The sequence below is a fragment of the Anguilla anguilla genome, chromosome 2, assembly GCF_013347855.1.
Source record: "Anguilla anguilla isolate fAngAng1 chromosome 2, fAngAng1.pri, whole genome shotgun sequence".
Lineage (NCBI taxonomy): Eukaryota > Metazoa > Chordata > Actinopteri > Anguilliformes > Anguillidae > Anguilla > Anguilla anguilla.
Genome location: NC_049202.1, coordinates 57,130,179 through 57,158,095, shown reverse-complemented (window position 1 = coordinate 57,158,095; position 27,917 = coordinate 57,130,179). Strand labels below are relative to the sequence as shown.

At 46.5% G+C, this 27,917-nt stretch overlaps 1 protein-coding gene across 2 annotated transcripts; it reads right to left on the bottom strand.

Annotated features, from left to right (window-relative positions):
* Positions 1 to 27,459, bottom strand: pkd1b (polycystic kidney disease 1b). Of its 2 annotated transcripts, XM_035402752.1 has the most exons (42): positions 27,052 to 27,459; positions 26,627 to 26,807; positions 26,228 to 26,421; positions 25,619 to 25,737; positions 24,874 to 25,021; positions 24,386 to 24,651; positions 23,259 to 24,035; positions 22,941 to 23,072; positions 22,400 to 22,575; positions 20,967 to 21,103; positions 17,030 to 20,688; positions 16,691 to 16,843; positions 16,426 to 16,563; positions 15,666 to 15,948; positions 15,343 to 15,574; positions 15,064 to 15,211; positions 14,830 to 14,964; positions 14,443 to 14,587; positions 13,672 to 14,274; positions 13,252 to 13,402; positions 12,544 to 12,796; positions 12,060 to 12,255; positions 11,248 to 11,415; positions 10,807 to 10,950; positions 10,387 to 10,597; positions 10,172 to 10,298; positions 9,818 to 9,967; positions 9,499 to 9,563; positions 9,040 to 9,254; positions 8,214 to 8,331; positions 7,250 to 7,416; positions 5,650 to 5,852; positions 4,949 to 5,146; positions 4,643 to 4,797; positions 4,102 to 4,214; positions 3,669 to 3,807; positions 3,404 to 3,529; positions 3,133 to 3,307; positions 2,719 to 3,006; positions 2,414 to 2,548; positions 1,833 to 2,147; positions 1 to 1,683 (listed from the first exon to the last, which is right to left on the bottom strand). In XM_035402752.1, exons 1-42 carry the CDS (start codon positions 27,113 to 27,115, stop codon positions 859 to 861), a joined length of 12,327 nt encoding a protein of 4,108 aa, XP_035258643.1. In that variant the 5' UTR covers positions 27,116 to 27,459; the 3' UTR covers positions 1 to 858. The 2 variants fall into 2 exon arrangements, with proteins under 2 accessions (XP_035258643.1, XP_035258644.1); XM_035402753.1 differs by lacking the exons at positions 20,967 to 21,103; positions 22,400 to 22,575; positions 22,941 to 23,072; ... (5 more) ...; positions 26,627 to 26,807; positions 27,052 to 27,459 and having other exon boundaries at positions 16,426 to 16,483; positions 17,030 to 17,170.
* Positions 27,460 to 27,917: the final 458 nt, after the last annotated feature.

The window sequence follows — 27,917 nt, the reverse complement described above, 5'->3', positions numbered from 1 at the left end:
TATTTTCAGCAATGAAGCCATGTCCTCTTTTTACTGAGTACACATTTGTAATGAACATCACATTTTATAAAGTCTATGTTACTGACATACAACATTACTATATCTGCATATCTCACACAGGGTGTGTGTGCGCGTCAGGAATACTATCATCTTCACCGGCTTTTTAACTAATGTCTACTTGAAAATGTTGTTTATGACATGATTAGCAACAGTTAATTATTGTATGGTAATGAACTTCTTAAAAACCCAAACATTGGCAAAACAAAGTTATGGTTTTCATTCCTCCCCAGAGATTATGAATTGGAAATCCTCTTTGAAACACAATCCAGATGACCTGTGATTGCTCACTCAGGAAACTTGAACCTTAAGTGGTCAGCACCAACCACACTTTATAGACAAGCTGCCCAACCCTGTTTCTTGAGATCTACCATCAACACAACCCTAACAAATCACACCTCATTCGACAGCTCGATATCTCGTTGAGCTGCTAATTAGTGCAATCAGTTGTGCCAAATTAGGGCTGAAATGAAAAGCCATAGGACAATAGATCTGCAGAAACAGAATTGGGCAGCCAGTGTCATATGTCATAAGGCCAGTTAGACAGTGCTAACATCCATACCAGTCATGTCATTGCATAAAGAAAACACAATCATTCACTGTTCCCAGCCAAGAAGCCACTCAGTCTCTGTCTGTAGTACTGAAAAATGTTTTATTCTTGTTCTCCTTGCTTTTTGGATAGCAGGGGTTGCTCACATTGAAGGCGCTGAACCCCCTTGTACTGACACTTAGTAAGTTTTCTACTTATACCAAAACCGCCAGGGCTGAGAAGTATCTACCACACAGATGCACAGTTGCCCCCTAGAAATCACAGCACTGGCTGGCAGTACTGCCGGGGGTGGAACCCACAATCTCAGGCTCCTCAGGATGCCATGCTCTCCTCTTCACTGGTGCCCGGTCGCAAGCCATACTCCTGCCCCCCTCCTCGCTCCAGGGTCGGGCACGGATGGAGCCGCATGCTGCCTGGGGTGACCTCTGGGCAGCATCGGCAGAATGGGAGGAGCCTGAATGCCAGGCCCTGCGTCCTGGGATTCGCCTACTGACAGCGTCCGCACCGGAGACCCTGCGCACTGGCACGCTGGTGTCTGCCACGGCAGGGTGTGCTGCCTTGCGCAGGTGTGGGCTGTGCCAGGGCAGCGTGGACTCAGAGAAGATGGTGCGCGTGCAAGGGATAGTCGGGTTGCAGGAAAGGAAGGATGGAAGAGAGGGAAGCTGATGAGGAGGAGAAGGAGGAGGAAGAGGAGAAGAGGGAGGGGAGGCACGAGGAGGGGGCGTCGAAGCTGATATCCTCCAAGCTTTCCTGCGCGTGTTGTCCTGTTGCTTCTGTTTCTGGGCGATCCTGCTCTGGGCCCCCTGTAGCTTCAGCTCAATGCAGTGCAGGTCATCGGTCAGCTGATTGACCCGGTCAAACTGGGACAGCATGTTGTTGACGGTGGGAAGCAGCCGGTCTAGGTAGAGCTGGACATCGTAGCTCTCTGATAGGTTGGAGTCCTCAGAGCCCAGGGACTGGGCAGAGGCCAACCGTGGCCCAACTGGACTGTGGACTGAAAGGCTGGAGAGCTGGGACCCCAGGGAGGATCTGGAGGGTGGTGACACCATCCCCTCAAACTTCACTTTGTGCCTGAACTGGATGGAGACACAAGAAAGTGAGCGAAATCACATTCCTAATTTCAGTTTTGTGAAATATCAAAAAACTGGTCACTTCAAAATACAAAAACTGAATATGAATGTCAAAAGCTGATTTCATGAGAACATTTGCCATATCTGCTCAGTACCTCCTTGGTTTTGCTGAGTCCCATCCACAGCTTGAGCCTCTTGATAAAGAACTCCACCATCTCATAGTCCTGAGGCTCCATGGCTGGGCGGTACATCTCGGCCTGCGCGGCCCTGTACGAACGCATTAACATGGCCCCGCACAGCCGGCCCAACACCCAGAGCCCCGCGCCCACCACAGACAGGCAGTACAGGGGCCCCAGCATTGGGTGTCTCTCACACAACCTTTGGGTGACTGCCCGCCCACGTAGCGCAGACGCCAGGGTAAGACTCGCCTGTCCCACAGTCCTGAATCCCTCCACCGAGCTGGAGAAAAGCTGACACGCACACACACACACACACACAAACAGAATGAGAGAAAGAAAATGCAGCAATTTAAAAAAGCTTATTTTGGGATCTTGCTAAATGCACAGCTGACGATGGGTAAATCATAATGTCACAGTGTTCAAATCAAGGGACAGCAAAAAGCAGAAATGTTCTATCGCGAAAGTACACAGACGCACGTTCAATCACCAGCACTGTATGTTCAGGTGCAAAATCCTGTGTGCACTGTGGTGAGCCCTGAGCTTAATCTCCATCTTACCAGGCTGCCGGTGTGAGAGAAGACTAGCAGCATTAGCACCAGCATGAGGACAACGCCACACAGCTCCCTCCAGGCCTGCAGCAGGACCCGGCCAAACACCACCCAGCGGCGCACAAACCGCAGCACGCCCACCATCTGCAATCAACATTTCACCTTTCACCCATGACCTTTCTCAAGACTCATCACAGCTGAGTTTATATATGAACAACTGACAGGTTACTGAGTCTTTATGAGTCATCCCAATATAGTATCATCTACAAAGTTGTGCTTTTGCTTGTATTATATAGCAGGCTTCTTTGCCGTACCTTAAGGACCAGCAAGGTGAGCAAGAGAGCTGAGAGCTGAGAGGACATCCGAGCCAACAGGGCGGCGCTGTGGAAGTTGGTGAAGGTCTGTGGTTGGGAGCCATGATGAGAGAGGCAGGAGGCAGACTTATAGAGGAAGGAAATCCGCAGCACCGCGGTGGCCAATGAAAGCACAGACACGAGAAGCTGGAGACATTGGCGGCCATAACGCAGACCCCGACCATGCTCTGTCACCACTGCCCACAGCTCACTGCCCAGGAAGGACAGGGCAAACACCAGCAGCAGCACCTGGTAAAAATTAACTATCTTGAAGCAGCTGACCTCACAGCTGAAGCAGCTGAATATAAGAATAATGCCTTTTATACAATATGAAGATGAACATATCATTGGGTCAAGTGTTTTTGTGGCCCTTACCATCATGGCGATTTGTAAGTCAGGGGCAGAGTGAGATGGTGACATATGGAAAGGCTCTATGGAGACGGTGGTGAGTACTTTGTCAGCATGTGACCGCTCCAGCATGACAGTAACGGCAACGAAGAGGGCCGTTTCTCTGTGGTACTGCGTGAAGTCCACGTACACTGCCTTTGTCCTGGGAGAACAGAAAACACACCGCCAATAGACCACATATGTGGACTTGAGCGTAAAGAGAAACACGCTCGTCTGAAAAACAAACAGCGTGACTCACGTCGCATCGATCCAGCGTGTGTTCCGCAGGCCAGAGAGGAGCTGGCGGGTGAGCTCACTGCTGTTCCCCAGACGCACCGTGTCTGGCCCCAGACTGGCCCCCTCGTGCTGGGGTCGCTGCCACAGCCTGCAGAGAGGACAACACAGAGCTGACCCTGCCGCTAACAAACAGACACACCATTAGGGCGTGGAAACATGCCTTCATATGCCAGGCGTGGCTGGGGAGCTACAGGAACCAGCGAGGCAGCAGCTCATTGATGTCTGACCAGGAGAGGAGGCGTCCGGAGCAGCTGCTGTGTGCCAAGTCTCTCTGTTCCCCAGATGGCGCGTGTGAGGAAGCGGGGACAACTGGCGCAAACAAGGCACTCCCAAATCCCAGGCTATCCGTCACATTGCCACCACAGCCTTGCAAAAGATAACACGGAAAAACACATTCTCTTTATTACACAAAATGTGCTGTCCAAGTCAATGGCCTGCATGTCATATGGAAGTTCACACGGGTGTTAAATGCAGATGTGCTCCAAGATGGCTGTCAACATTTCCTTCAAACTAGCTTGCAAGAAACCACGAGGTACTTGGTAACTAGGCTAGCAAGTGACTGATGTGATCTGAGGCACACACAAAAGCGACCCCGGGCTTTATCCAGTGTTTGGGTTACAAGGCATCTTTGAATGCAGTTTGAGTGCAGCAGGGCCTCACCATCCTGTGACTGTACTCTCTGTATCCGTGGCAACCCCAACAAGTGGAGGGAGGGGCTCTGATAGAGGTAGGGCACAAGGGTACTGTCCATCCACTGCCAGGCCTCAGCCCACCTACACACACACACACACCACACATATAGAAGACTGAGCTGGAAACATCCAAATTCACATGGCACTAATTTAATAGACTATATGTAGTTGAGAGCAAAAAGTTGAACAAAACTATGAAGTGAAAGCAGGATTTCCCCCCTTTGTATATATTTATGTTTATTTCTCCTTGGTTAAGCTAATTTGAATGTTTTTCATTTCCTTTCCCTTGGATGGGATGGGATGGATTGGGGTGGGGAGGGGAGGGGGGAGAAATTAGATGTATTGTTTGGGGGATTTCATGTTGAATAAGCTTTGGGGGGGGGGGGGGGGCTTAAGTGAAGTGTTGCAAAACAAGGTAAAAACATTGTCACTGAAAGTCAGTAAAACAGAAGAAAGTGGGATACTGATCAGCAGATGACACATAAAAGAGTGGAAAGAGGGAGCCTTACTGTGTCAGAGAGCTGAGGTTCAGCACCCCGGGAGGAGCTGTAAGCAGAGAGTGTTTGATAGCAGAGTGCAGCAGCCTGCCATGCATAGCCTGGGTGCTGTCCTGGTAATTCACCAGCAGAACCACCAGCAGGAACAGCATGTGCACCAAACAGCTCTGTCAGCAGGGAGAAAGCATAGATTAACATGGCATCCTGCGCTCGATCGTAACAACATGCAGCGCAAAATAAGCCGGAAGCCGAGAGAACAGTGGTTAGCGTCGCGTTTGTTAATTCACTGCAGCTGAGTGTGCTTTGGTCAGGCCGTACCTTCATGAGCGACCTCAGGGCGCGGACCTTCCTCGCCTCCTCCTTGGCGTGCAGCAGGCCGTACCCGCACGGGGGTCGCACTTTGCCCCCCAGCTCTCCGGCCCCCCTCCTCACCGCAGCCTCCTGCCCCAGCCGCTCCTGCACCTCCGGGTCCACTGGCCTCACCACTACAGCCAAGAACAGCGCCTGGAGGCACACCTGCGGAAATAACATCACTTTATCAGGAAGCGCAAAAGTGTATCACCAACACAACAGTCCAGCAGTACTCCTTTTTTAAATTTTGCCCACCAACCCGTACTCCAGAAGATTTTTATTATTATGGTGAAATGAACAAATGGAGAATATAATAGCACCAGTAATATATTCCAAAAACAAACATAGCCACTTTTTTCATCACAGCAATCTCCTCACAGTGTCTTCACTTTTTTTTATTTATTTATTTATTTATTTATTCATTAAAAAGAAAAAAAACTTCAATCAATTTGTTCCATTTGCTCCATACGCAGCTATGTTGTAGACTATGAGCAGTTTCTTAACTGTAAAATTGCTTCATTAATCTCTCAGTGAATGAAGGTCTCAACCCTCAGGTCTCATATTATAATTGTTTGGGTGATAATATTCATATTTAAGAGTGACGTATTTTAATTAGTCGCTCTGAACAGATGTGATGGGCGTTAGTGGCAGCACTCCTGACAGATCACCTTGAGAGGTTCCAGAAGCAGGGCGGAGGTCAGGAAGGCTGAAACAGCCGATATGAGCCACATGAGCAGCACAGAGCTGGAGAAGCTGCTTCCGTAGAGACCCACCAGGGCCACGCTCGCTGCCAGGAGCAGCCCGGCCAGCAGGTAGGTCACACCCAGGACCCAAGAGGGGAGAAGCCAGCCAGGGGTGCTGCGAGCTACACCTGCAATACACGTTAACAATATTAATCCTGCAGTCCGTGAGCAAAGATGGAAAAAGGGAAGTAAAGTTCTGATACACAGTAAGTGACATCATCTTAGTTAATGCAAACGTACATGCAAAATAACGATCAAAATATAAATAAAGATCAACATAAAATACTATAGTAGTTGTTGTTTAAAAATTATTCCACAGGACAACGTTCCACAACCGTGCGTGACAAATTTCCAGAATATATTTTCAATGAAGCTGCATAATGCTTTGACACAGATCTGGTTTACGGTAGAATTATAAACATATATATATATATTTTTTTAGATTTTTGTTCTGTGTTATCATGCTAATGACTCATTCAGCTAATATGTGTCCCAGGAAAGAGGCTGGTTCTCAGTGGATTCAAAACTGGCTTCAGCATAGTACACAGATAAGCAGAAGAGCTTTTGAACGAGGTGCCTGAGGAATTGTAGTTCTCCAGAGAATAGTGTTTATTATATATACATGACCTTGACAAATCACATTAGATGATGACACCAAAATATGAAGGGAAGCAATCCCTTTGTGCCAAAAAATAATGAAAATTTCCAGATAGAGGCAGATAGCCTTAACCTGAAGTTGACCCTGCCAACATTGAATGTTTTTTGCCAATAAGAACTGAAGGCAGGAATATTGTTTGGTAAAAGGCATAAAGCCACAAGATGTGCATAATATGAAAAGACTGTTGTTGAGGCAGAGCCAGGTCAGTCAAGAGCAAGATATTGTACTGGAGCAGAAATAAAGGCAAACTGGGGGTACTGTCTATAACAAGCGGACAGGTATAAATCCAGTGAAGGCACATATAACTTACACAATGCTTTCAGGTCAAGTTTGAAAAACATCAAACCTCTAGAAAAATAAACTGAAGGACAGTAGGACCGTTTCCCAATTCTATTACACTCAATTTATAGCGAGAGACTTCAGTGAACTCTTTAGTCTCAATGAAAGAGAGCTCAAGGCCACTTTTACAGAAGTATTTCTGAAAATATGAATAAGACCAGTTACAGCAGGTGTCTCAAATGAATGTACTACTTCACACAGAGCTATTCAGATGCAAAACCTTGCTGGGGTTTGAAGTGAAGTCTGAGGACCTAGGAACCTTGAAGCCCGAAGGCAATACAATGATTCATTCAGTTTCATTGGAGAATTAAATACTAAGGTGGCCATTTCTATTCATAACTACATAACAGTATTTAATTTTTCTCACTGCATGTCGCCTATGACTATTCATTCAAACTTTCTAAAAGGCAGTAAAAAAAGAATAGCCAACCATCTATAAGAAGTATCAGTTTGAAAGTGGAAGTGTTTATTGCCACAGTAGATGTGTGCTGAAAAGCACCGGTGGTGAGGGACAGGGTTCCAGTTTACCTATTCGCGTGGTGGAGGAGGTTCCCAGGATGTCCGGGGAGGGGCTGGGTAGGAAGGTACTGGCAGCGGTGAACACTGACAAGGAGGAGGGTGACTTGTAGAGTCCAGTCCTGTACGGGGGCTCCTCCTGACTCAGCTCAGACCATCCGCTGCAGGAGCTCTCCTGGCTGGAACAGACACAGGCACTTTGGCTCAAAGCTCACGATTAGCCAGCGGCAGATAAAGAGGGGAGGACAGTAATGATTGGTTGTCAGCGGTTACAAGTGAGGGTGATCACAGTTTTGATTACTTGGCAGCAGTTATAACAGTATGAGGGCAGTAATGATCAGCTGGAACAATGGAAATGGATGGTTGTGTCCGGGTTTGATTATTTTCTTAAGTGCAGTGTGGAAAGAAATTGCAAATCACAAAGCCAGATGTTTTTTCTTTGCTGTCCGTATGATGTCATTGTAGGGGAGGTCCAGGCAGGTCCACAGGTCTACACAATAATGGCCATAAACATTTATGGCTCTCATTAATTAAAATATCTAATGGGGGCTGTTGAGTAGCTCATCATTTTAAGGTGGAGTTCTAATGCGTGGATGGGCCCCACAGTAGCTGCAAAGGGCAATGCACAATTGGCTCGAGCAGCACCCAGTGAAGGAAGAATTTAATTTGGCCTGGATGACATCATCTCATCACACACTGCCAACCCCTGCTGGTTGATCAGGTGCCTGTAATTCCATCGTTTAAGCTGCACGTGGAGACTCTTCCCCTGAATTATATCTGTGTCATCATTTCTGTGCAGTGAGCACTGATATATATGATTGGGCATTCCAAAAAAGCGGAAAAAATCATTATATAAAAAACCTCTATTACGAGGGGTCACAGGCCAATCCACAATTCCTGGATATCTCGTGGTAAAGTCTCTGCTGCATGTGACTGCGGCATTTCTCTTGAGGCTGCTCACGCAGGGGGAACTGACCTGTTGGACGTGGCGGTGTCACAGGGGGAATAGCGGCCACTGTCAGAGGTCACCCTGCCTGAGGAGGAGCTGCTGGCCACTGCTGCGCCTGTGGCTATGGACTGGATCAGGTCCTCCTCTGGGATCACAGACAATGCAACCATTTAGGCAAAGCCCCACAGCGGATGGGCCGGAAGTTGCTGTCAATCAAATTGAAGTCCTTTTGTATTGCCCTCTGGTAACTGCACAATTTCTATTTCCTGTTCAAGGCAGTTTTTTAACACAATTCAGCAGGGTTACAATAATAGAGAAGTCCAAAATAAGTTTGGATGTTTGGGGATAGGGATACCTGTAGGTTAAGTCTTGTTTTAGTTTCCCATATTAAACTGGACCTAAACAATATTATCCATAGAGATTCAATTCGGAACTCTGTTTCATTTTCTTTTTCCAAAATAATACCTAACCCTGTAAATTTTCAACAATTAAGTCTACTTAAGTCTAGTGAAGTGATTCCTTATTGTCCCATGAAAATTATTGTCTCAGGAAAATTTCATACCAATGTCATAATTGTTTAAAGCGTGAAGAAGAATGGTAAACACAGCATTTCCATATTCCATATTCTATATTCCAGAGCAGAGCAGCAAGGTTTTGGATTTTCCAAGGGCTCTACGTGTTTTATTGTGCCATTAGTATTTAATTGTGGAATTAACTGTCTTGCTGTACTCAAGTTGCTCTGCCTTTACGACTAAGAGGTAAGCATGAAGAAATGTGGTTCTGGAAGGGGGGGGGGGAGTTGTAGGGTGAACCATGTCAACAGACTATGTCTAGTGGATAAGGGACATCTCACCAGAGAGTGTCAGGGGGTTGTGCTGGAGGCCGTTAGACTGGACGAGGTCAGGGGTCGAGAGGGAGTGGGGCTGGTCCGTGGAGCAGGCCGGGGAGCCCAGACGCAGCTGAAGCAGAGCCTTCTTCCTCTTCAGCAGCCGGGCGTGGCCCAGGGGCGCCACCCCCTGCAGCTCCGGGAGGTCAAAGATGCTGTCACATGAGGCCCATTGATCCACTCTGTGGGAAAGGACAGGGAAACAGGAGGGGAAGCATGTTAGTGTGGAAATACCAATCTGTACACTCAAACAGGGATTATTAAGAGATGAAGCAAATCTAGCAAGATGCAAATAATTGCAAGACAATATAATTTAGCTTTATTGAGGCTCAGGTTTAAAAGGTTTCACAATCTCCCACACAAACATGAAATCTACTAAATGTATTGTAGTAGTAAGAACACAGTGATGTACGGGTGTATTCTAACCTCTCAGCACCCAGTTTAGAGGCATTCCAAAGTGCTGAATCTATTTGCTTGCTTCCGATAGACTCCTGAAACAGATTTCAAAAAGTCATTTTTGCACAGTCATTTTGCTAAAACTCAGTTGGTTTTTAGGGTAACAGTCTCACACGGTGGGCCAGGTTGAGAAAAATCCGGCATTTACATCCTGACAAGTGTCATAAGGTACATTCATTTGAAAGTTCACAATGCGAAGTGACACAGCCTGGTTCTGAACTCCAGCAGACTAACATCAATGACACAACTGATCCTATAGTGGGAAAAAAGTTCCATGAAGATCCATTACTGAAGAGTGAGATACTCCATCCAGGATAGAGTCCAGTCCCCCAGGCAAGGACAGGAAGTAGGAGCTGGCTTGTTCAGAGTGGCTCAGGTAAACGTCCATCTCTACTGTCTGCGACACTGGGGATGGGGGTGATGATTCATCCACTGTCACCTAGGAAACAGACATAAAGGGCACGCTCAGGTTTTTCCTACTTTCAAATACATCCAAAAAAAATTTAAAAGCCAGTGCAAATGTTTTTCACATCGTGATATTACATTTGAATCATAAGAACAGCATGTGGGGCTGGTGGGGTAATCGGCATACAGTGTTCCAGGGTGAGAGGAGCAGAGGGCGGTGTGGTGGACGGGGGTTCACCTTGCTGCTTGCTGTCATTCGGAACAGGAAACAGAACAGCAGGTGGAGGGGAAGCACCAGGACAGCCACAGTCATCCCCACGGCAACAGTCTCTGCATTCAGCAGGAGCAGGACTGATACAGGGCCACTGCAGAGCACACAGGTGCACAAAAGTACCTGTAAAACTCCAAGTTCGTCTTAAGGAGACCTAAGGAGAAGGGTAGCCCAGTACGTACCTGGTTCCTTTGCTCCCAGCTGCACCATACCACACTGCCCCAACTGCCAGGTACAGGTGCAGAAGAAGGGCACAGCAGGTGACTCTCTGAGCCCGGGTGAAGTTGTTGTGAGAGGGGCGCTCCCACACCGACACCCATAGGTGGCGCTCAAACATGCCAAACACCAGCTGGGATCTGAGGACCCGACTGAACTGCTGCAGATCCTGGGGGCCTAAAGAGGTGGGCCAATGCAAGTCACAAATGTCTTATTGAATAAACTGTTACTGAGAGTACTGTTGCATGCAATACTGGTAAGGGTGGGAAATGCATATGATATTGACATTGATATTAGCAATGACGCATGAATTTCTAAGGGTGAACGTGCTTAAATAGACTTATGTTGACTATTCCACGGCATTTCAAACACAGATGGGCACTTACAGGAAGCCAGCACCTCCTTCTCTACCATCCCATCATTTTTCTCATTCTCCACAGAAAGCCAGTCCTCCACCAAGAAGAAATACATGTTGTCTGTCTGTCTGTCCCACACCACCACATGCTGTAGAAACCAGGCAGGGTCCAGACCTGGGACACACACACACACACACACACACACAACAACATTAGCACTCATATGGCAACATTAACACACATGCATTCACACATGACCAAACATATGCAAACACATACATATACAGACATTCACATGCATGTGTACATCCACAAAAATATATACATGCGCACACACACGCATAGAAGGGACATGAGCCAAGCACATAAATATGCACACAGGAAAACCCTGGATTCTGCTCAGTGCTGAAGTGTTTCCAGCTCACGAAATAAAAATATAAATAAATAAGGTGGAAGATGTGGGGAATGCACCTGTGTTGTCGTGCCAGATGCGGATCTTCCAGATCTCCCCTAGGTTGGCATCGGTCTCCACCTGGAAGTGGTCCAGGGCGTTCCTCTGGAAGGCCGCCTCGCGCTGCAGGTGCCGTGACCCACTCTTGTTCAGGCCGTACAGACTGATTCCCACGTGAGCTGTGGTGCCTGGGGAGGGGAATGCCAGGAATTCTGCTTCTGTGCGCCCACACCCCCACTCCCTCCACCCCACAGCTACACACACACACCTCCTCACACTCCTGCAGTCCTCACACACTGGTGTATAACTCCACACAGCTCTCCCTGTACAAAAATTTCTGTGTTCCTGCCTAAGCCCTGTATCAAAGCCTAGCTCATCACACGCACAGGTCTGGAGTACAGGAGATACATCAGCCTTCCATCCATTATTTTATCAGGGTCACAGGGGGGCTACAGCCTATCCCAGCATGCATTGGGCAAGAGGCAAGAATACACCCAGGAGAGTCCATCCATCCATCCAATCCATCACAGGGCACACACACCATTTACTCCCACACCCATACTTATGGGTAAATTAGAGTCTCCAGTTTGCCTAACCTGCATATCTGTTGGACCGCAGGAGGAAACTAGAGTACCCAGAGGAAACCAACGCTGCCGAACAATTTCTGCCTTTCAAATCTCTCCATTGGACTAGGGGGTAGGCTGTCTAAATATTGGCTTTGACATCAATCCCCGCCCTCCTGCAGCCTGAGGTCAGATGTCTCTCGCAGTTCTACACTGTCTTATTGTACTTCCCTGCGGTAGATGACTGGTTGCTAAAGGACAGCCCTTACCAGATCCCCTGGCCCAGCCAGTCTTGACCAGGACCTGGTACTGGTAGCGACCCGACTGCCCGCAGAGCGGGACGAGGCCAGAGCGGATGCTGTCCAGGTGGTCAAGCTTGTGTGAGATGAGGGCAATGAGCAGATGTATCAGCAGCAGTACGGCGCACACGATTCCCGCCACCACGTTCCTCACAGGTCCCTCCGGCTGTCAGCGACAAAAAAAAACAATGACGGACATAAACCTGAGGTCAATTCATCTTTTTAAATGGGCTCGGTTTTAAATAACACATCAGTACACTGAAATGGCATGCCCTTTCCTCTTATCATTGAGCTGTTACACAGTGAGACTGATAGCGATGTGTTGCAGGCGCATTTTCAGTGGAAGTCTGTTGCTGTCTCCCTGTGGCTCATGCTGGAACCGCAGGACACTGTGCTCGGTCAGTAACGCTAACGCTAACTCTCTTCCAGGAGGGCGACCGGGGGAGAGACGCACCGGGGGGAGAAGTACGAGGGCGTCGGGGTGCACGAACAGGCTGGCCCCGAACAGGGTGAGGTGCTGTGTGAGGCAGTGAGCCGCGCGGGGGCTGCTGCCCCCCAGAGGGCTGAGGCCCTGGCTGCTCCAGCGGCGCTGCTCCAGGCTGAAGTAGCGGCACAGGGAGCTGAACACGCACACCGACGCCTGCACCGTGCCACCATGCAGGACACTGCTCACATTCACATGCAGCTCCTGTCCTGAGCTGTTCTGCCTGCATGAGCAAATACATGCACACATACATACACACACATGCACGCATACATGCACACATACATATGCATACCCACACACATGCTCACATACATATGCATACCCACACACATGCTCACATACATATGCATACCCACACACACATGCACATATACATTCACACACACACACACACGCGTGTGTATGTACACACGTACACACACGCAAACATACATACAGACAGACATGAACACATTGCACACAAAGAATCACCACCAATGTATTTTGCACATCCGTGTATGATACAAGATAAAAATATTATCTGCCCTGCATATATACGAAGTATGTGAGAGAAGTGCTTTTCATGCATTGAGCACACTGAATAAATAACTGCATCTGTAAAGTATGCTGTAAGACCGTACATATATTCAGACCCCTACATGGGTGAGCTTCTTAATTAGAATCGAAGGGACTCACAGAGGTGTGAGGAAGACTGTGTCCTCCACTGCAGGAGACTCAGCAGAGAGCGAGAGGTTCAGCTCCCGTATGAGGGCATGCTGGGATAGGGAGGGGGCTGGCTGGCTGTCCACCATGATAATCACCTGGCCACTGCTCTCTCGGCCAGTTCCTTAACACACACACACACACACACACACAATTAAATGGAATTGAGAATACATATGAAATTGAAATTGGTTTCATTGCATTTTTAACATTTTTTTAACATTCAATTTTTTTCAGTTCATTTTTACCAAATTGAGGCCAAATCCACTCTCCCTGTACAATAATTGCGGAAGAGGTATTATAAACTTTGTGCACCTTATATGCAGAAACAGCATTAATAAGCTGGAAGTTGATGCAGCTTATTGTGGGCACAGTTGGGCCAAGGCAGGCTACCTGGAAGCAGACTGAAGCTGAAGGTGAGGAAGAGCCCTGCGTGGGGGTCAGTGCGCACATCTCCCACAGTGAAGTTGATGGATCCGCGGGCCGGCAGGGTTAGGTTGCAGGCAGCGCCCGTCTCCGAGGGGAAGCGGCTCGGCAGCAGAACCCGGATGGCACGATCGGGGGGGAGGTCGGCGACGGGGACGGGCCGGCCCTGCGGAGTGGCGAACTCCATGGCGGCCAGCGCGGTGGAGATGGGCGGGTGCGCCGGCGGGACGAGGGGGCTGTCGCCGTCAATGCCCAGGAGGATCTGCACCAGCTCCTCCCTCTCCTGGCGCAGCTGGGCGCTCAGGCCGCGGGGGATGTAGAACTGGCAGGGCCCTGAGCGCTCCGTGCACAGCAGGTCCGCCGGGTCGCTGCGCCGCCCCACCGCTGTGATCCGCGGAGCCGTCAGAGTCAGCGCCTCCTCGCCGCGCAGGCGAGACCGCATCAGAGACCGCATCAGCTCCCCCGCCTGGCCATACGCAGACACTGCAGCCTCTGAGCTGCCCAGGTACCCACGATGACTTTTTGGCCCGGATGTTGTCATGGGGTCTGCAGCCACAGCCATGGAGCTGCCTGAGGGGAAAGAGAACTTTAAAAATTATTAAAACATCAAGAGCTGAAGGAAAAACTTTCCCTCTTAAAATATACGCAAGGACATTGAGCCTGAGTCAAATCATAAAAATGAAAAGCAGTATTGATTCCTGTCGGATGTAAATGTGAGTGCAGTAGTCTTGCCCATACCCAGTATTTGCAGAATATTTCTGCCCGTATCTAAGGAAGTGACATCACCAGGTTCAGTCTGCTCCGCGATCACAGAAATCATCTTCCCCAGGGCCTTCAGAACTGTGTCCTGACATCCTGTACATGCCAGCTCCCTGGGGACGGCCTGGAGGAATTAGAAATTCATACTGTCCAATTAAAGACACAGTGATGAAAGGGCATGCCAGCCTGGGGGAGGAACCCTCCCTTACCTCTGGTGTTCGGCAACATGCTGCTTTCATCGCACAGCAGGAGGCTGTTACACTTAGAGGACAAAGAAATGTTCCAGGGTAGTAACTAAGGTTACGCTACACTGGAAAGCGGTTGTCTCATTGAGCAGAAGTGTTGCTGGGCGGTGCATGGACTCACCGTGCACTGTGCCAGAGCAGCGCTGATCTGTGCTGCTTCCTGTAGCGAGGAGACAGGGAGAGAGGCCAGGGCCCGCGTCAAGTTCTCCCGGATCACCATCCTGTCCTGTAGATCCTCCTCACTCACACTGTCCAGCTGCAGTGGGACACAATGCACAGCACAGAGCTCAGGTAAACAAAATGGGCTACAAAATTCATATTGCAAATATAACCCCCACCGGTTCAGTACACCCACCCGGTTGAGGTGGCTGGTAAGCGCGATGGAATAGGGAATGACTTCCTGGGGGATTCCCCGTTGCACCAGAGGCCACAGTTCTGATTGGCTCTTGTTCTTCAGCCAGCCCGTGAATCCCTGGACCTCAGGTAGCTGCACTGTCAGAGTTCTGCAACAGTATTGAGTAAAGAGAGAGCATGAGCTATGATCCTGAGCTGTTCCCACCCAGGAGAAGAGAACAAGCATCAATCATTTCTCCTATTATATCAACTCCATGCATCTAATGTACTCTCTGCTTACCTGTTCAGTGCAGTCACAGTAGCCCCCAGGCCATCGTCCACCAGAACCAGCGCTGTGATGACAGACAGGTTGCCTTCCAGACCAGGGGAACCCAGAGGAACCAGGGTCCCAAAGGAGTGCTGGGTGCCCCTGTACAGGGTGAGGAGGCGACATGGCTGGCTAGCATCTGGACATGCCTCCACCTGTAAGGTGTACCTGAGCTGAGCAGGCTCCCCATCTCCATCCACCCAACCTGCCAATGCAAAAAGAAATAAAATCTGGTAAATGAATGAGAGCCATAAAAAAACCGACCGTTGGGTAACCACAATCATTTTTCTTTTTACCTGAGCAGTTGTAAGTCACCACAGTCTCCAGAAGATGAATGCCTGAATCAGGGGCCAGTGTGCATACACCTCCACGTGGTGGATGGTGAGGCTGTAAGGTTACACTGGCAGTCCCCCAGAGCTCCAGGGCAGGCTGAGATATGTTAAGGGTGAAGGTGTAGTTTAGTCCATCCATCAGCACACCTGGTCTCACTACTAGATCTGGAGAGCTGGCTCCTGTAGAGGTTGTTATTTCATTCAGCTCCAGGACCTCATTATTTGAGCCCTCTGCTGACCACTTGTACTGCAGACACAACAAAACGAGCAGAGGAATAAATACAAATGGTAAATGGACTGTATTTATATAGCGCTTTTATCCAAAGCGCTTTACAATTGATGCCTCTCATTCGCCAGAGCAGTTAGGGGTTAGGTGTCTTGCTCAAGGACACTTCGACATGCCCAGGGCGGGGTTTGAACCGGCAACCCTCCGACTGCCAGACAATCGGTCTTACCTCCTGAGCTATGTCGCCCCTACAAATATGCACAGTAGTACAAGATATAATGTCAATGTTATCAAAAGGATTATTATGCATATGTAATCTTTAATTAACAGTCTGTATTTTACTCTGGAATTCAAAATACTTCATCAAACTACAAAAAGTTAGACAATAAATATAATAATACAAAAAAGAAACGAATTCAAAACACACTAAGATTATTATTAGAAATAGGAATTAAAAACACACCAACTTTCTGATATTGACTGTAACAGAAATAGCACCTGTGTGTTTCCATTACAGGAGAGGCAGAGACCAGAGAGGGCAAGAGGCCGACTGTGGCTGTGATGGAAGGGAAGAAATGAGCTGCAGGTCACACAGTCCACAGTAACCGGCAGCACCTGCTTCTTTTCCACTGTTACCTGGAGTCACCAGAGACACAGAAAGCATTGCAACCATTCTCATTTTTACCACCGACTTAGCTGATATCACTTATGATTCACGTGTAACTGTGAAAGAGGAGAAAGAAATTCATGTTTTAGGACTCACAGACTGAGTTGAGGAGACAGGTGATCTCCCTGCTTTCTGAACAGTGAGAGTGAAGAGGTAAACACTGCCGGGATGCAGTGTCTTGTGGGGTAGAATGAGTACGCTTCCATTTCTTAGAGCAGGAGGACTGAGCGGCAAGGTCATATTTGAGTTCTGCCAAAAAATAAAATGAAACATGGTGCTGAAATAAAAGAGCTTTTAAGCACATAAGCAATGAACAAGACAAGGAATATTAAACTGTTAATCAGCCCATGATTATTATATATTTTTATGAAGAGACTTTTGCCTCATACTTTCTTCCAAAGCTTCTACTGGAAAAGGCAATAAAGACAAGCTTACCTCAATAGCATAATCCCAATGGTACTGCAGGGGCTCGTGTTCCTGGACCCCATCATCAGGGTCATGTGATAGAGTACCATCCAACAGTAGGTCATTGTGACTTGACCAGAGCCTGTGAGACCCTCCCTTTATAATAGGAACCAGCTGGCTGTGGACCACTGTGACATTCATGCTTTGGTGCTGAAATAGTGGTGTACCCTCAAGACCAGCAGTGAACTTTAAGCAGTAGGAACCCACGGCCAGGATGTGGCGGGGAAGCATGAGCAATGGCGTGGTTTCACCAGCCACATTATCCAGGCGTAATCTGTCATCTTCACTACATCCTGGAGCTCGGCGCACCTCCCACAGGTAGATCGCCTTGTGCACAGTGCAACCTTGGAGATCCACTCTGACCTCAAAGTAACTTGGTCTTGACCGCAGGACAACTGCTTGATTCTGGACCAGGGAAATTTTGGGGAGGGTACACTCTAGTGTTTGGACTTCAATAGGCAATTGTGCCAAGGTCTTACTGATGCTGTTGAAAGCAGTTACCTGCACAATGTACTTGCCAGGAATATGATACTGGTGACTCACAGAATGTGATTCAGTGATTAATGCTCCCTTTATGGAGTCCCCAAATTCCCACTTGAATTTTAGGTTGCTGCCACTGTCTGTGATCGCTGAAAAGGCAATTGAGTAGTCAATGAAAATTTGTGTTGAATCGGAGACAAGCCTCACTTGTTGGACTGGCCACTGTACACTTGCAGTCTCGCTCAAGGATTGTGAGCAGAAACCATTGCTTGCCTCCACACTTACAGTCAGTGAACCATTTCTGAGAGGGGTGTAGGAGACATTTTGTCCAATTGCCCGTGAGGGTTGTAGTCCCATTAAATGGAAATTCCAGTAGAATATAACAGGAGATCCACTCAGGACCTTTGCTTGGAAGGTAACTTTCTTCATGGATTCCAGAATAAGAGAACAGCAATTGACTAGTCGTAGCCCCAGTACCTTCTCCACCACTTGTACAGTCAGAGCCACAGAGGAGGTGGCAACTTGATTCCAGGCTCTTGCTGTGACGGTGTGGTTTCCCACCGAAAAGTCAGAGGTTGTAAAATTGCTTTGGATCAGGTCTGCAAGTAATTTGGAATCACTAAACTCAAGAGAAAAACTGACATTACTTCCTTTTAAGATTTTTGGTGTGAAAACAATGGGGTCATTGGCACAGACAGTAAAGCTGCTCACATTCAAAGTAAGGCCTTGTATAACATCCTGGACAGTAACACTGTGAGAAACTGTTTGCCAGCTAATATCATTTGAAGCATTTAGAGAGAGTTGATAAACCCCTGCATCCAGAAATGAGTGTATAATTGACTGTTGTTTGCCTAAAATTCCAGATTTACCATTCTTCATGGAAAATTTCCACTCCCAACTCAGATCATTTCCTTTTTCAACTGACCCTGATAATAGCAACGTGAAGCTGGATGAGACTACGAAAGGATTAGTCTTGCTGTTGATCTGGAAGTTTACCTCTTGTACTTCTTCTTGGACTGTCAGTTCTTTAGTGGCTTCAGTGGAGCCAAGCACGTTTCTGACCAACACTCGGACAACAAAATGTCCCAAGTCTCTAAACACATGAACAAGCATGGGTACATCTGATGAAGAAGGGGGCAGGCTGGAACCTACATACCAGAGATACTGGAGATCGGTTCCAGTTTCCACACTGACTGAAATCTTCACAGGCTTACCTATTGGTACAGTGTCCCTCAAGGTAGACACTGTGACTCCTGATACAGGTTCCACTGCCCTGAGCAAAACACTGTTGTCCATTCTTCCAAGAGCATTAGACACTATGATCCCCACCAAAACATCCCCTGGCTTGTCTGCAAACAGTTGGAAATGTTCTTCCTCACATACAGTCTTATTTGTTCCATTTTGAAGAACCAGCCACTGGAAGGTCAAGTTGGAGCCACTAATCACTGAAGCAGTCAAACTGACATTTTCCCTTGTTGGTATATACCCTGTGGAAAAAATGCTTTCACTTATAATGTGTAACCCTTGTATTCTTTCTAAGACTTTAACTGTGGTGGTCACCTCCTGTTTGCTAACAGCATTCTGTGCAATTGCATGAATCTGGTATACGCCTGCTTTGAGAAATACATATCGGAAGATAGATGTCCCTGGTTGGAGTGGGATGGAAGGGTCTACTGACCAGTAGAAGCTAACATTCCTCATGTCATTTGTGACTGCTATTACCACTGTCTCTTCTCCTGCCGCAGAAACCGGCTTCTGGGGTTTCAGTGTGAGGCCTGACACAGAGACCAGTACAACCACCTCCATAGTTACAGAGTCTTGGCTCACAGCATTCACAGCTGTGGCAGAGACTTTATACCTCCCGGCAGATGTGAATACATGATAAATATACGAGCCATCATCTATGGGGGATCCATCTCCAAAATCCCAGTGAACAGTTGCGTTGGTTCCAGAGCATGTTTCCACCCAAAAAGAATAAGCACGGTTGATGATCAATGCACTGTTGTGACCTTCATACTTCACAGTCAGTTCTGTCACAGGCTCCTGGACAGAAATAGCAGCATTTGCCATCTTGTTGCTGACACTGTTACTTGCCAGCACTGAAATTTGGTGAGTCCCCACCTCTTCAAACACAAAGCAGAAATAAGAAGGTCCTATGGCTGGGGAGGTGTCGTGGGAGCTGTTGTACCACAGAAACTGGACATTGTGGGGCTGGATCAGTTTTGGGTAAACTGACACATTGAAGCAGATTTCCTTACCCACTGCTACAGCTTCAACTGTAGACTCCAAAGTTAAGGCAGTTATGGAGGCCTCGATGCAAATGGAAGACAAATAAAAAGTTGATCCCACAGAACTGAAAACTGTGACATTTATGTTATATTGCCCTGGGCTTGAGTAAATGTGCCCAACTTGGGAATTTCCCTTGAGAACAGATGCAGGAGTCCCATCCCCAAAACTCCAATGGAATGTCAACAGGGGAATCACACCAGTCACAAGTGTTCTGAGATAAACCTCCTCTCCACTTTTTAAGCAGCCAGAAGGCAGAATCCCAAGAACAATCAACTTATAGACTTCCACTCTCAAATGCTGGACAGCTTGACTCACTGGGTTTACCACAGTTACCCTCACAGAGTAATTACCAGGGGACTTGTAGGTATAAGAAAGAAAGCCATCAGAGAGGTTTGTAAACACAGACTCATCACCCATGTCAAAATTCCAGTGGAGACTGGTTCCAGAAGACACAACACCTTTGATTGCAGTGGTGGAACCTAATTCACATGGTCCATTGTAGCTCAGCTGGACACCAGAAATCTTTTCCACGATTTCCACGAGCATCCACGCAGTCAGAGCCGACAGTGTGTTGTTGGCACTGACTGTCACATTGTAGACACCTGCTGATCTGGGAATGTGGCTGACTTTGCGATCAAATCCTTTAACTTCCTTGGAATTGTCTCCAAAGTTCCATTTGTACAATATTCCATATGGTGATGGCCATGGAAGGGCTTCCAAGTCAAATGTTTGATTGACGAGTGGGACAGGAAGAGAGGGAGAGATGTGCAGCCTGGCCAATGGACTCCGCACTTTCAGCAGCACAGTTTTCTCCAACCTGTCATATTTGTTGAAGACTTGGACTCTCAACATGTAGTCATCTTCAGGACAAAAAAAGACAATGGCAAATTAGTAAATATATAAAAATATAGACATATATTTTTATATATAGACATATATATAGACACATAATACTGTGTATGGTAACGTAACACTTATATTCACGTAGTCATGGAAGCTAAATCTCTACCTGTGAGGTCAAGACATAATATAATTTAAACATACAGAATGTCTCATACCTCAAAATGCCTTATAAGTCTCTGTATTGTATTTGCACTTGTTTATTGCTTAAAGTTTGTATGCATAAAAAAGTTTTCACCTGGCTGTTTGTAGGTGTGGCTGATGGAGTCCTGCAAAAAGATCTGCCTCACTCCATGCTCCAGCTGGGAACCTTGAGACTCAGATGGGGGAGGAAAGGAGTGGTTGGCCCCTGGGCTGTTATCACCAAAATCCCACCTACAGGAAAAGATCATTTTAACCAACAGTAATCTGAACACACACACACACACATATTTTGACAGTTAATGTGGAAGTAAATAGTGCCATCATAGGACAATTTTTTAGTTATGTAATATATTTTTTGCCAGAGGACAAGGGTGCAGGGTGAGAAAAATGTGGAAAACTACCTATTGAGCAATAAGCATTGGAGATTGAATTCAAAGGGCATTTCTTTGTTCACTGTCCCTGGCAACTGCGCAAGCTCTAACATAGGCATTAGAGCTTGCACATGAACGCTTATAAAGGCGGCTAAACATTTCAATGTCCCAGTCTACCCATGGGGTAAAGACTATTATATAACTGTCATAACTAAATTATGTCGAATGAAATACAATGGAAATACAATGAACTTATAAGTTCCTTTAAGACTATGATAAAATTACTAATAGTTTAATATATACTCAGTATATTAGATTATTATTAATCAAGATACATTATTGTCTTTTCTCTCATTGTTGTATAAAAATACATAGAAATAATGGCCATATATGAAAAACAGTGCAGAAAAATAAGGGCCATTTAACTGATTATAGGGTAAAATCTATATGATATACAGGCTTCTTGTACTTTGCTCAGTGTTGCCTGCTATTGATTTAGCTACAAAAGGAAATTCTGCAACATTAGACTAATTAAATTCAGTTATAATCTACAGTGCAGAGCTGATTTATCATGCTGTTCCCCTGAAGAGGAAAAATAACTGGTATTTTCATTTTTTAAATAATGTAAAATTCATAATGTGAGTCCAAGTATAAGTCAGAACCACTGACAGCTTTCTTACTGCTACAAGGAGGGGCTTGGCTTTGCTCCTTTATGCTACTAGCAAACCCAGAATATGTATAAGGGGCTGGCTGCAGACCTCACACAAGAGGTAATCTTTGGGCTTTGAAACTCAGATGCATGACATCCCTTCAGCTCAGGTCTGAAGCCAATCAAGGCCTAGCTTTTTGTTCACAAGGGAGACAATTATCTTTAGCATTGATCAGATAAATGTACACCGACAAACAATTATGGGTCAGGAAATAGCATGGATAGTGCTTTACAAGTGAAGTTAATTTCAGAAATATAATTATTCGTATGCCAACAAATATAACTGAAATAAGTCTTTTAATTTGGTTTGATAGTGCATCATGAAAGGCTTGATTAACCATGGGCAACTCAATGAATGAATGAATCATTTTTTGACTAAACAAATTCTCGAGATCCAGATGGGTTTCATTTAGCTTCTTATCCCAGCAGCTAAAGAAAACCATTTACCAGACTGTGATCCCGATGGAGATGTCCACCTTGACTCTGAAAGTGAAAAGCTGCTGAGTGTTGACAGCAATGACCTCCTTTATTGAGTGGAAGGTGGGATCGGCCAGGGGACTCATCATTTCCACAGTTAGCCTCACCACCAGAGACTGAGAGCTCACAGGGTTCTCCGCTGTCACCTGAAGCATGATACAGGATGATATAGGGTTTTATCATATTATTTAAAAGAAGAAAGCCCGCACACTGAACTGCTCCATGCACAACTTAATTAGAGACAATGTGTCTTCTGTGACCTGATGAAGATCCACTGGGATTGAAATGTTGCCTCTGATGAAGATGTGTATGAAGCAGTTCAGTGTGCAGGCTTCCTTACTTTCATTTGGCCTTCTCAGTCCAGCTTATTAACTAATAAGCTTAGTCCACTTATTAACTAGATGTGTATATGACTCGCTGTATCTTGAATTATTACATTGTTTTACTTGGAAATACAATTCCTACAGTTTGTTTAATAAAAAAATGATTTAAAAAATCAAGCTTAGCTTACACTTAGTTTGTATTCTGCTGGCTTCTTGAAGACCACACTGTATGTTGGCCCTTCATACGCAAATTGGACCAGGTTGTCAATGACCCAGGTGTATTTCACTGAGGAGCCACTGTCTACGAATGCCTGGAACACCTGTAACCATGTACAAAAGAAAGCACACTCTAACAACAAAAACCAGGAACTTAATGAAAAATAAAAGCAAACATTATCAGTGTTCAGACTAACCAAAAACATTTGCCAAAGTATTTCCCAAGCGGTATTCCAATATTCCAAAATTAGTGTGATGAGGCGAAGCAGAGACAGTACTGTATGTGTTACCTGGGGAACATCCACTAGCATCCTCTGGTCTCCGTGTGGCTGCATTCTGAGTCCTGCCACTGGCCAGTGAGCCTGCAGCTTTATCGACACACTCTGGGAGCTGACATGGTTCAGTGCACTGATGTTGAGGATGTGGGACCCTGGGGTGGACAGCACCACCGAAGCGTGAGAGAACCGCGTGTCTTCAGTGTCCCTCTCACAGCCACGGTGGGACACTGACAGCACGGGGGGGCAGGAGGACTCAAAAGGGATCCCGGTTTGGGAAACGGGGGCTGACCATGTGCTGGTGGCGTTGGACCCCGACAGTATTTTGATAACTATCAGTGTGGGGATGTTGACAGGGAGGTGTATCTCTCCCTCCTTGCTCAATGCAGGATGTACAATGGAGAGACCCAAAACAGGACTTTCCGCTTGCAATGCATTTCTGGCTTGGGTGGTCCTCACTGGGGTACTGGTCGTCCCCGTATAGGTGTAGCCGCTGGGGTCATTCTGTTCTGTACTCAGCATCGGGGAGACAGCGTAACCATGCTGGGTGTCTGCATAGAGCACCCGCAGGTCACACAGCACCCCGTCAAACCACTGCTCCTCAGCCGGGACAGAAGACAGTCCCCCCTCCCACCAGCCACCCCACTCTGGCCCCTGCAGGGACAGATAACTCTGCTGCCATGGCGACCTAGAGCTGCTGGAACACTGTAAGAAGCTTCCCACTGGCCCCGTGTGCTGCACTGCCAGGATATCATCCGGATATACACTGATCTCCTTTTCTGGCAGCACCACCTGGGACAACGAGAAACAATAACAGCAAGAATATTGTTTTAAGGCATAGCAGAAACATTCCAAGATAGAGGTCAAAAGAAACCAGAGTCCATATTGGCACAGTTAGCATGCTCAAATCTATATTTCGGTGCATTAATCAGCATTGAGAACCTTATCTGGATTTGCCATACAAAATCATTGCACATTAGGACCAGTTCTTATGAACATCTCATTGTAAGCAAAAACTCACTTACTGCATGATCTCTGTGTTAAGATCTTGATTATTTCCACAATGTCTCATTCACATATGAACCAGTCACTTTAGGCTATCAGTAATCACATGTAAGCAACAGGCCAGTGAGGAAACTCACGTTGATGTGTGCAGGTTCAGAGTTTGGAAGCAAACTGAGGGGTATGTCAGCCACCAGGTGGTAGAAGGGCACCACAGCAGGATAGCGGGGTGGCAGAGGGTAGATGGGACCTCCGGCCGAGGAGTCGTATGGGCTGCAGGGGCTGGTCACGGGCAGACAGGTCTCCAGCAGGTGGCACCAGTACTGCCCCAAGGCACACCCACCGGTGGTGTTACACAGGGGCACCAGGGAGCAGCAGCTGAAGGGATTGCGGAGGGAGCTGCAGCCTGGGGAGGGAGAAGGAGAAGGAGGGTTGGACTGCTGGGAGAAAAGGCTAAGCTGGGCAGCAGAGCTAATTGAAGGAGATTATGAACTCCCACCCCCAAACCCTGGAGAAACAGCCAAACAGTTACACACTGGAAAAGTACTACTGTGCAAAAAGGTACAGTAACATAGGTGGTTTAACAGTTTGACTGGACACATTCAGGTGTTGGGTTGTGTTGGCCTACCAGGGGGTACAAGGTGCAGGTTGGGGCTGCAGTAGGGCCGTAGGATCTGCACTCTGGCCTGGGTGCGCTGATCACTGGGCTTCACCACCAGCTGCACGGACAACACCTGCCCAGCATGGCTGAACCAGAGGCCTGGGAACAACATCATCTGGGCATACGCAACAATAAAGAAGTTTATTATAATTTTGTATCATGAGAAAATCTGAATGGTAGTGCATTTATCTTATTTTAGTTTTTGTGTACTCCTGAAGCTGACCATTCATGCAAAAATAGAAATATAAAAATGACAGATAGCATTGCATTTGATAAATGTGGGATTTTTTTGGGTAAAGCCATTGGGTAAAACAAAGAATTATAACAAAATAGTACTACACCATTTTGAGCATGAATGAAAAAACATAGTGTCCGACAATGAGGAATTAAATTACGAGCAGTGAAATAAAAACTAGTGCTACAGAACAGATTTTTATAGGCAGAATTAAAACTGTCAGTGAAAAATTGCTAATAAATTCTTATATTAGCAATTATGCTTAACAGTGATGTTCCTATTAAACTGTTCCAACTCATAAATCTCTGGAAGAACCATTATTACAGGCTAATGTGCTACATAATGTAAAATGCCAAAAAATATAATGTCTTATTATTCTGGAACCACAATTTGAAATCTGTAACTTGCACTTCTGCTAATGTTAATTTCCCTAACCCAACATTCCTTAAGGGAAAGCTGAAGTTTGATGGGCAGCACCTTCACTCTCCGCTGCCCCACATCTGGGGGAGCAGACAGGGCTGGGATGTGGGTCAGGGAATACACCCTGGTCATCAGTGGGACTCCTGTCAGGAAGGCATCCACGGAGGGCAGTGAAACTGCAAGAAATAGATGAGGACCCAATCACTTATTGCACACCATCACATTTTCTCAGAGCAGGGGTACATCCTCTTGAGTGTAACTTTGTTTTTCACATAAAATACAAGACATAATACACGTGTATTGGATAACAAAAACATAATGCGATGAAAATATTTTCTAAAATAATATTTATTTTATTTGTACTGAACATGCAGTGTAGGTCTCAGCATAGTACAATATATGGTTCTTGAGAATAAGAACAGAGGAAAATGAATTGCTGAGCCTATATGCCCATCTACTGATTACTTACTACATTCAAGGAAATAGAAACCTTTCCAAAGTATTGTGTATAATACTTCCTGTATACATGGTCCCTTGCCATTTGCTACATACACACTCTTAATACCAGGAACAGTAATGCCCCATAGCCAGCCAGATGCAGGCAACGGATCTTGTGTTATTAAAATAAGAGTGAGACAGAGAATGGTGATATTGACCAGTCTTTACCTGGCACCTCTTTCTCACACAGGAAGCGGTGTTCCCTGCTACATGTAGCATTCCTCCACTGCTCAGCTGACCCCAGGGCCATCTGAGCACAGAGCCTCTGGCTTCCTCTGCCTTTCTCCCACTGCTGGTAGCTCTGTGTCCCGGCTGCATCTCTGCTTCTTTCATCTTTCACCCAGATCCACACACCGGCTCCCCTACACACACAAACACACGGGCAGCCAGAAGGACATTCACACATGAACACAGCCATGCATAGGAACCAACTGCTAATGCAAAGGTGTGATCACAACAATAAAAAACATTTTAAATGCCAGTGGTTAATGACAATCATTTCAACCATTACGCAATGACTTAAAAACCAATTACTGAAAAAGAGCACAATGTAAAGTGGTTACTCACAAGGGGAATGAGGAGAGGATAAAGAACTGGTCTTCAGTGCTGTTGACCCTGGCTAGATCACCTCCACTTGTCCGCTGGCAAACCTCCTGTGCCTTCAGCCATGAAGATGGCAAAGTTGACATCCAATAACATCGTAGACTGGCCAGGTGGACATGTGCCCATTTGGGGCAAGGGTATTCATCTAGTAAATGTATTTTACAAATGAGGAAAAAATATGCAATATTATATATGTAATAAACAATGCAATTGTCTTGAAATAGATACATGCTTAAGATTAGCAGGACTGTTCCTTAATATTATTATTGTAGTTTGCACAGTTACAGTAGGTTATCTCAAATGTTACCATACAATGTCAGTTTGATACCATTTGAGAGGACTGGCTATACATTGTCCACAGAGAACTGGAAGCATTAATCAAAGCTCACCACAAACACCGCTTGTTACCACAGTCAGAATACAGGTGAGCTGAAGGAACTCTGCCAGCCTCATTTTGTCAACCTCAGTGACAAGGTAGCTCCCCGGAGAGTAGCAGAAAAAACATCACATCGGCTGTGTGAAACTAGACCAGGTCCCATGTCATGGTTTGTCCTTCGGTCAAGAGGTATGAATAAAATTCATTTCTCTCCAACTCCCTTGGGAGTCTCTGCTCAATGTCCATCAGCTATGTCGTCACAATCTTATCTGTGAGTTGTTCTGTTATTTTCTCTACTGTTTTCCCCTGACAGGTCTTCACTGTTGCCTTGCCCCCCTCTCTCCCTCTCTTTCTCTCTCTCTCTCTCCTTCTCACCACATCAAGACCTCAGCCCTCATGTTGCTCATCTACTCATTTATTCTTTCTGCCCTCTCTGCCTTTCTCTGATTCTTTCTCTTCTTGTCTCACGCCTGCCCTCTCCCCCCCTTTGCGACCTATCAGCATCAGGGGGCTGTGTTTTAAAACTTTTTCCCCTCCCAAAGGCACTTTAATGACTTAGGTTTGTCTCACAGCAACAGGCAGAAGAGCCTACTGGCTGTCCCCTCATTTACATGCTCTAAAACCCCCTCTCGATGAATGGGCAGTTAAAACTCTTCAGTCAGGTTAATGTGTTTAAAACCACAGCTCCACTCATATGCTTGAAAAAAAAAATTACAAAGTAAAGATTTTGTGCCAGTGTTGGGGACTATGGCAGCACAGCTTTTGTTGTGCAAATTCTTTGAATTGGCCAGCCCAGTTCGAAAAGCAGACATTTGCATGAAAGGCTTTTGTCCACTGTTAACAGTTTTGCGAGCGTTTTAAAATGCCACCTAGCTCATC

Coding starts and splice junctions, on each gene's coding strand:
- pkd1b (XM_035402752.1), bottom strand. CDS start 27,115: ATGAGGCTGGCAGAGTTCCTTCAGCTCACCTGTATTCTGACTGTGGTA. Junction 25,738..26,227: donor GTGTGAGAAAGAGGTGCCAG/GTAAAGACTGGT, acceptor TATTTCTTGCAG/TTTCACTGCCCTCCGTGGAT. Junction 12,797..13,251: donor ACAGTCTTCCTCACACCTCT/GTGAGTCCCTTC, acceptor TTGCTCATGCAG/GCAGAACAGCTCAGGACAGG.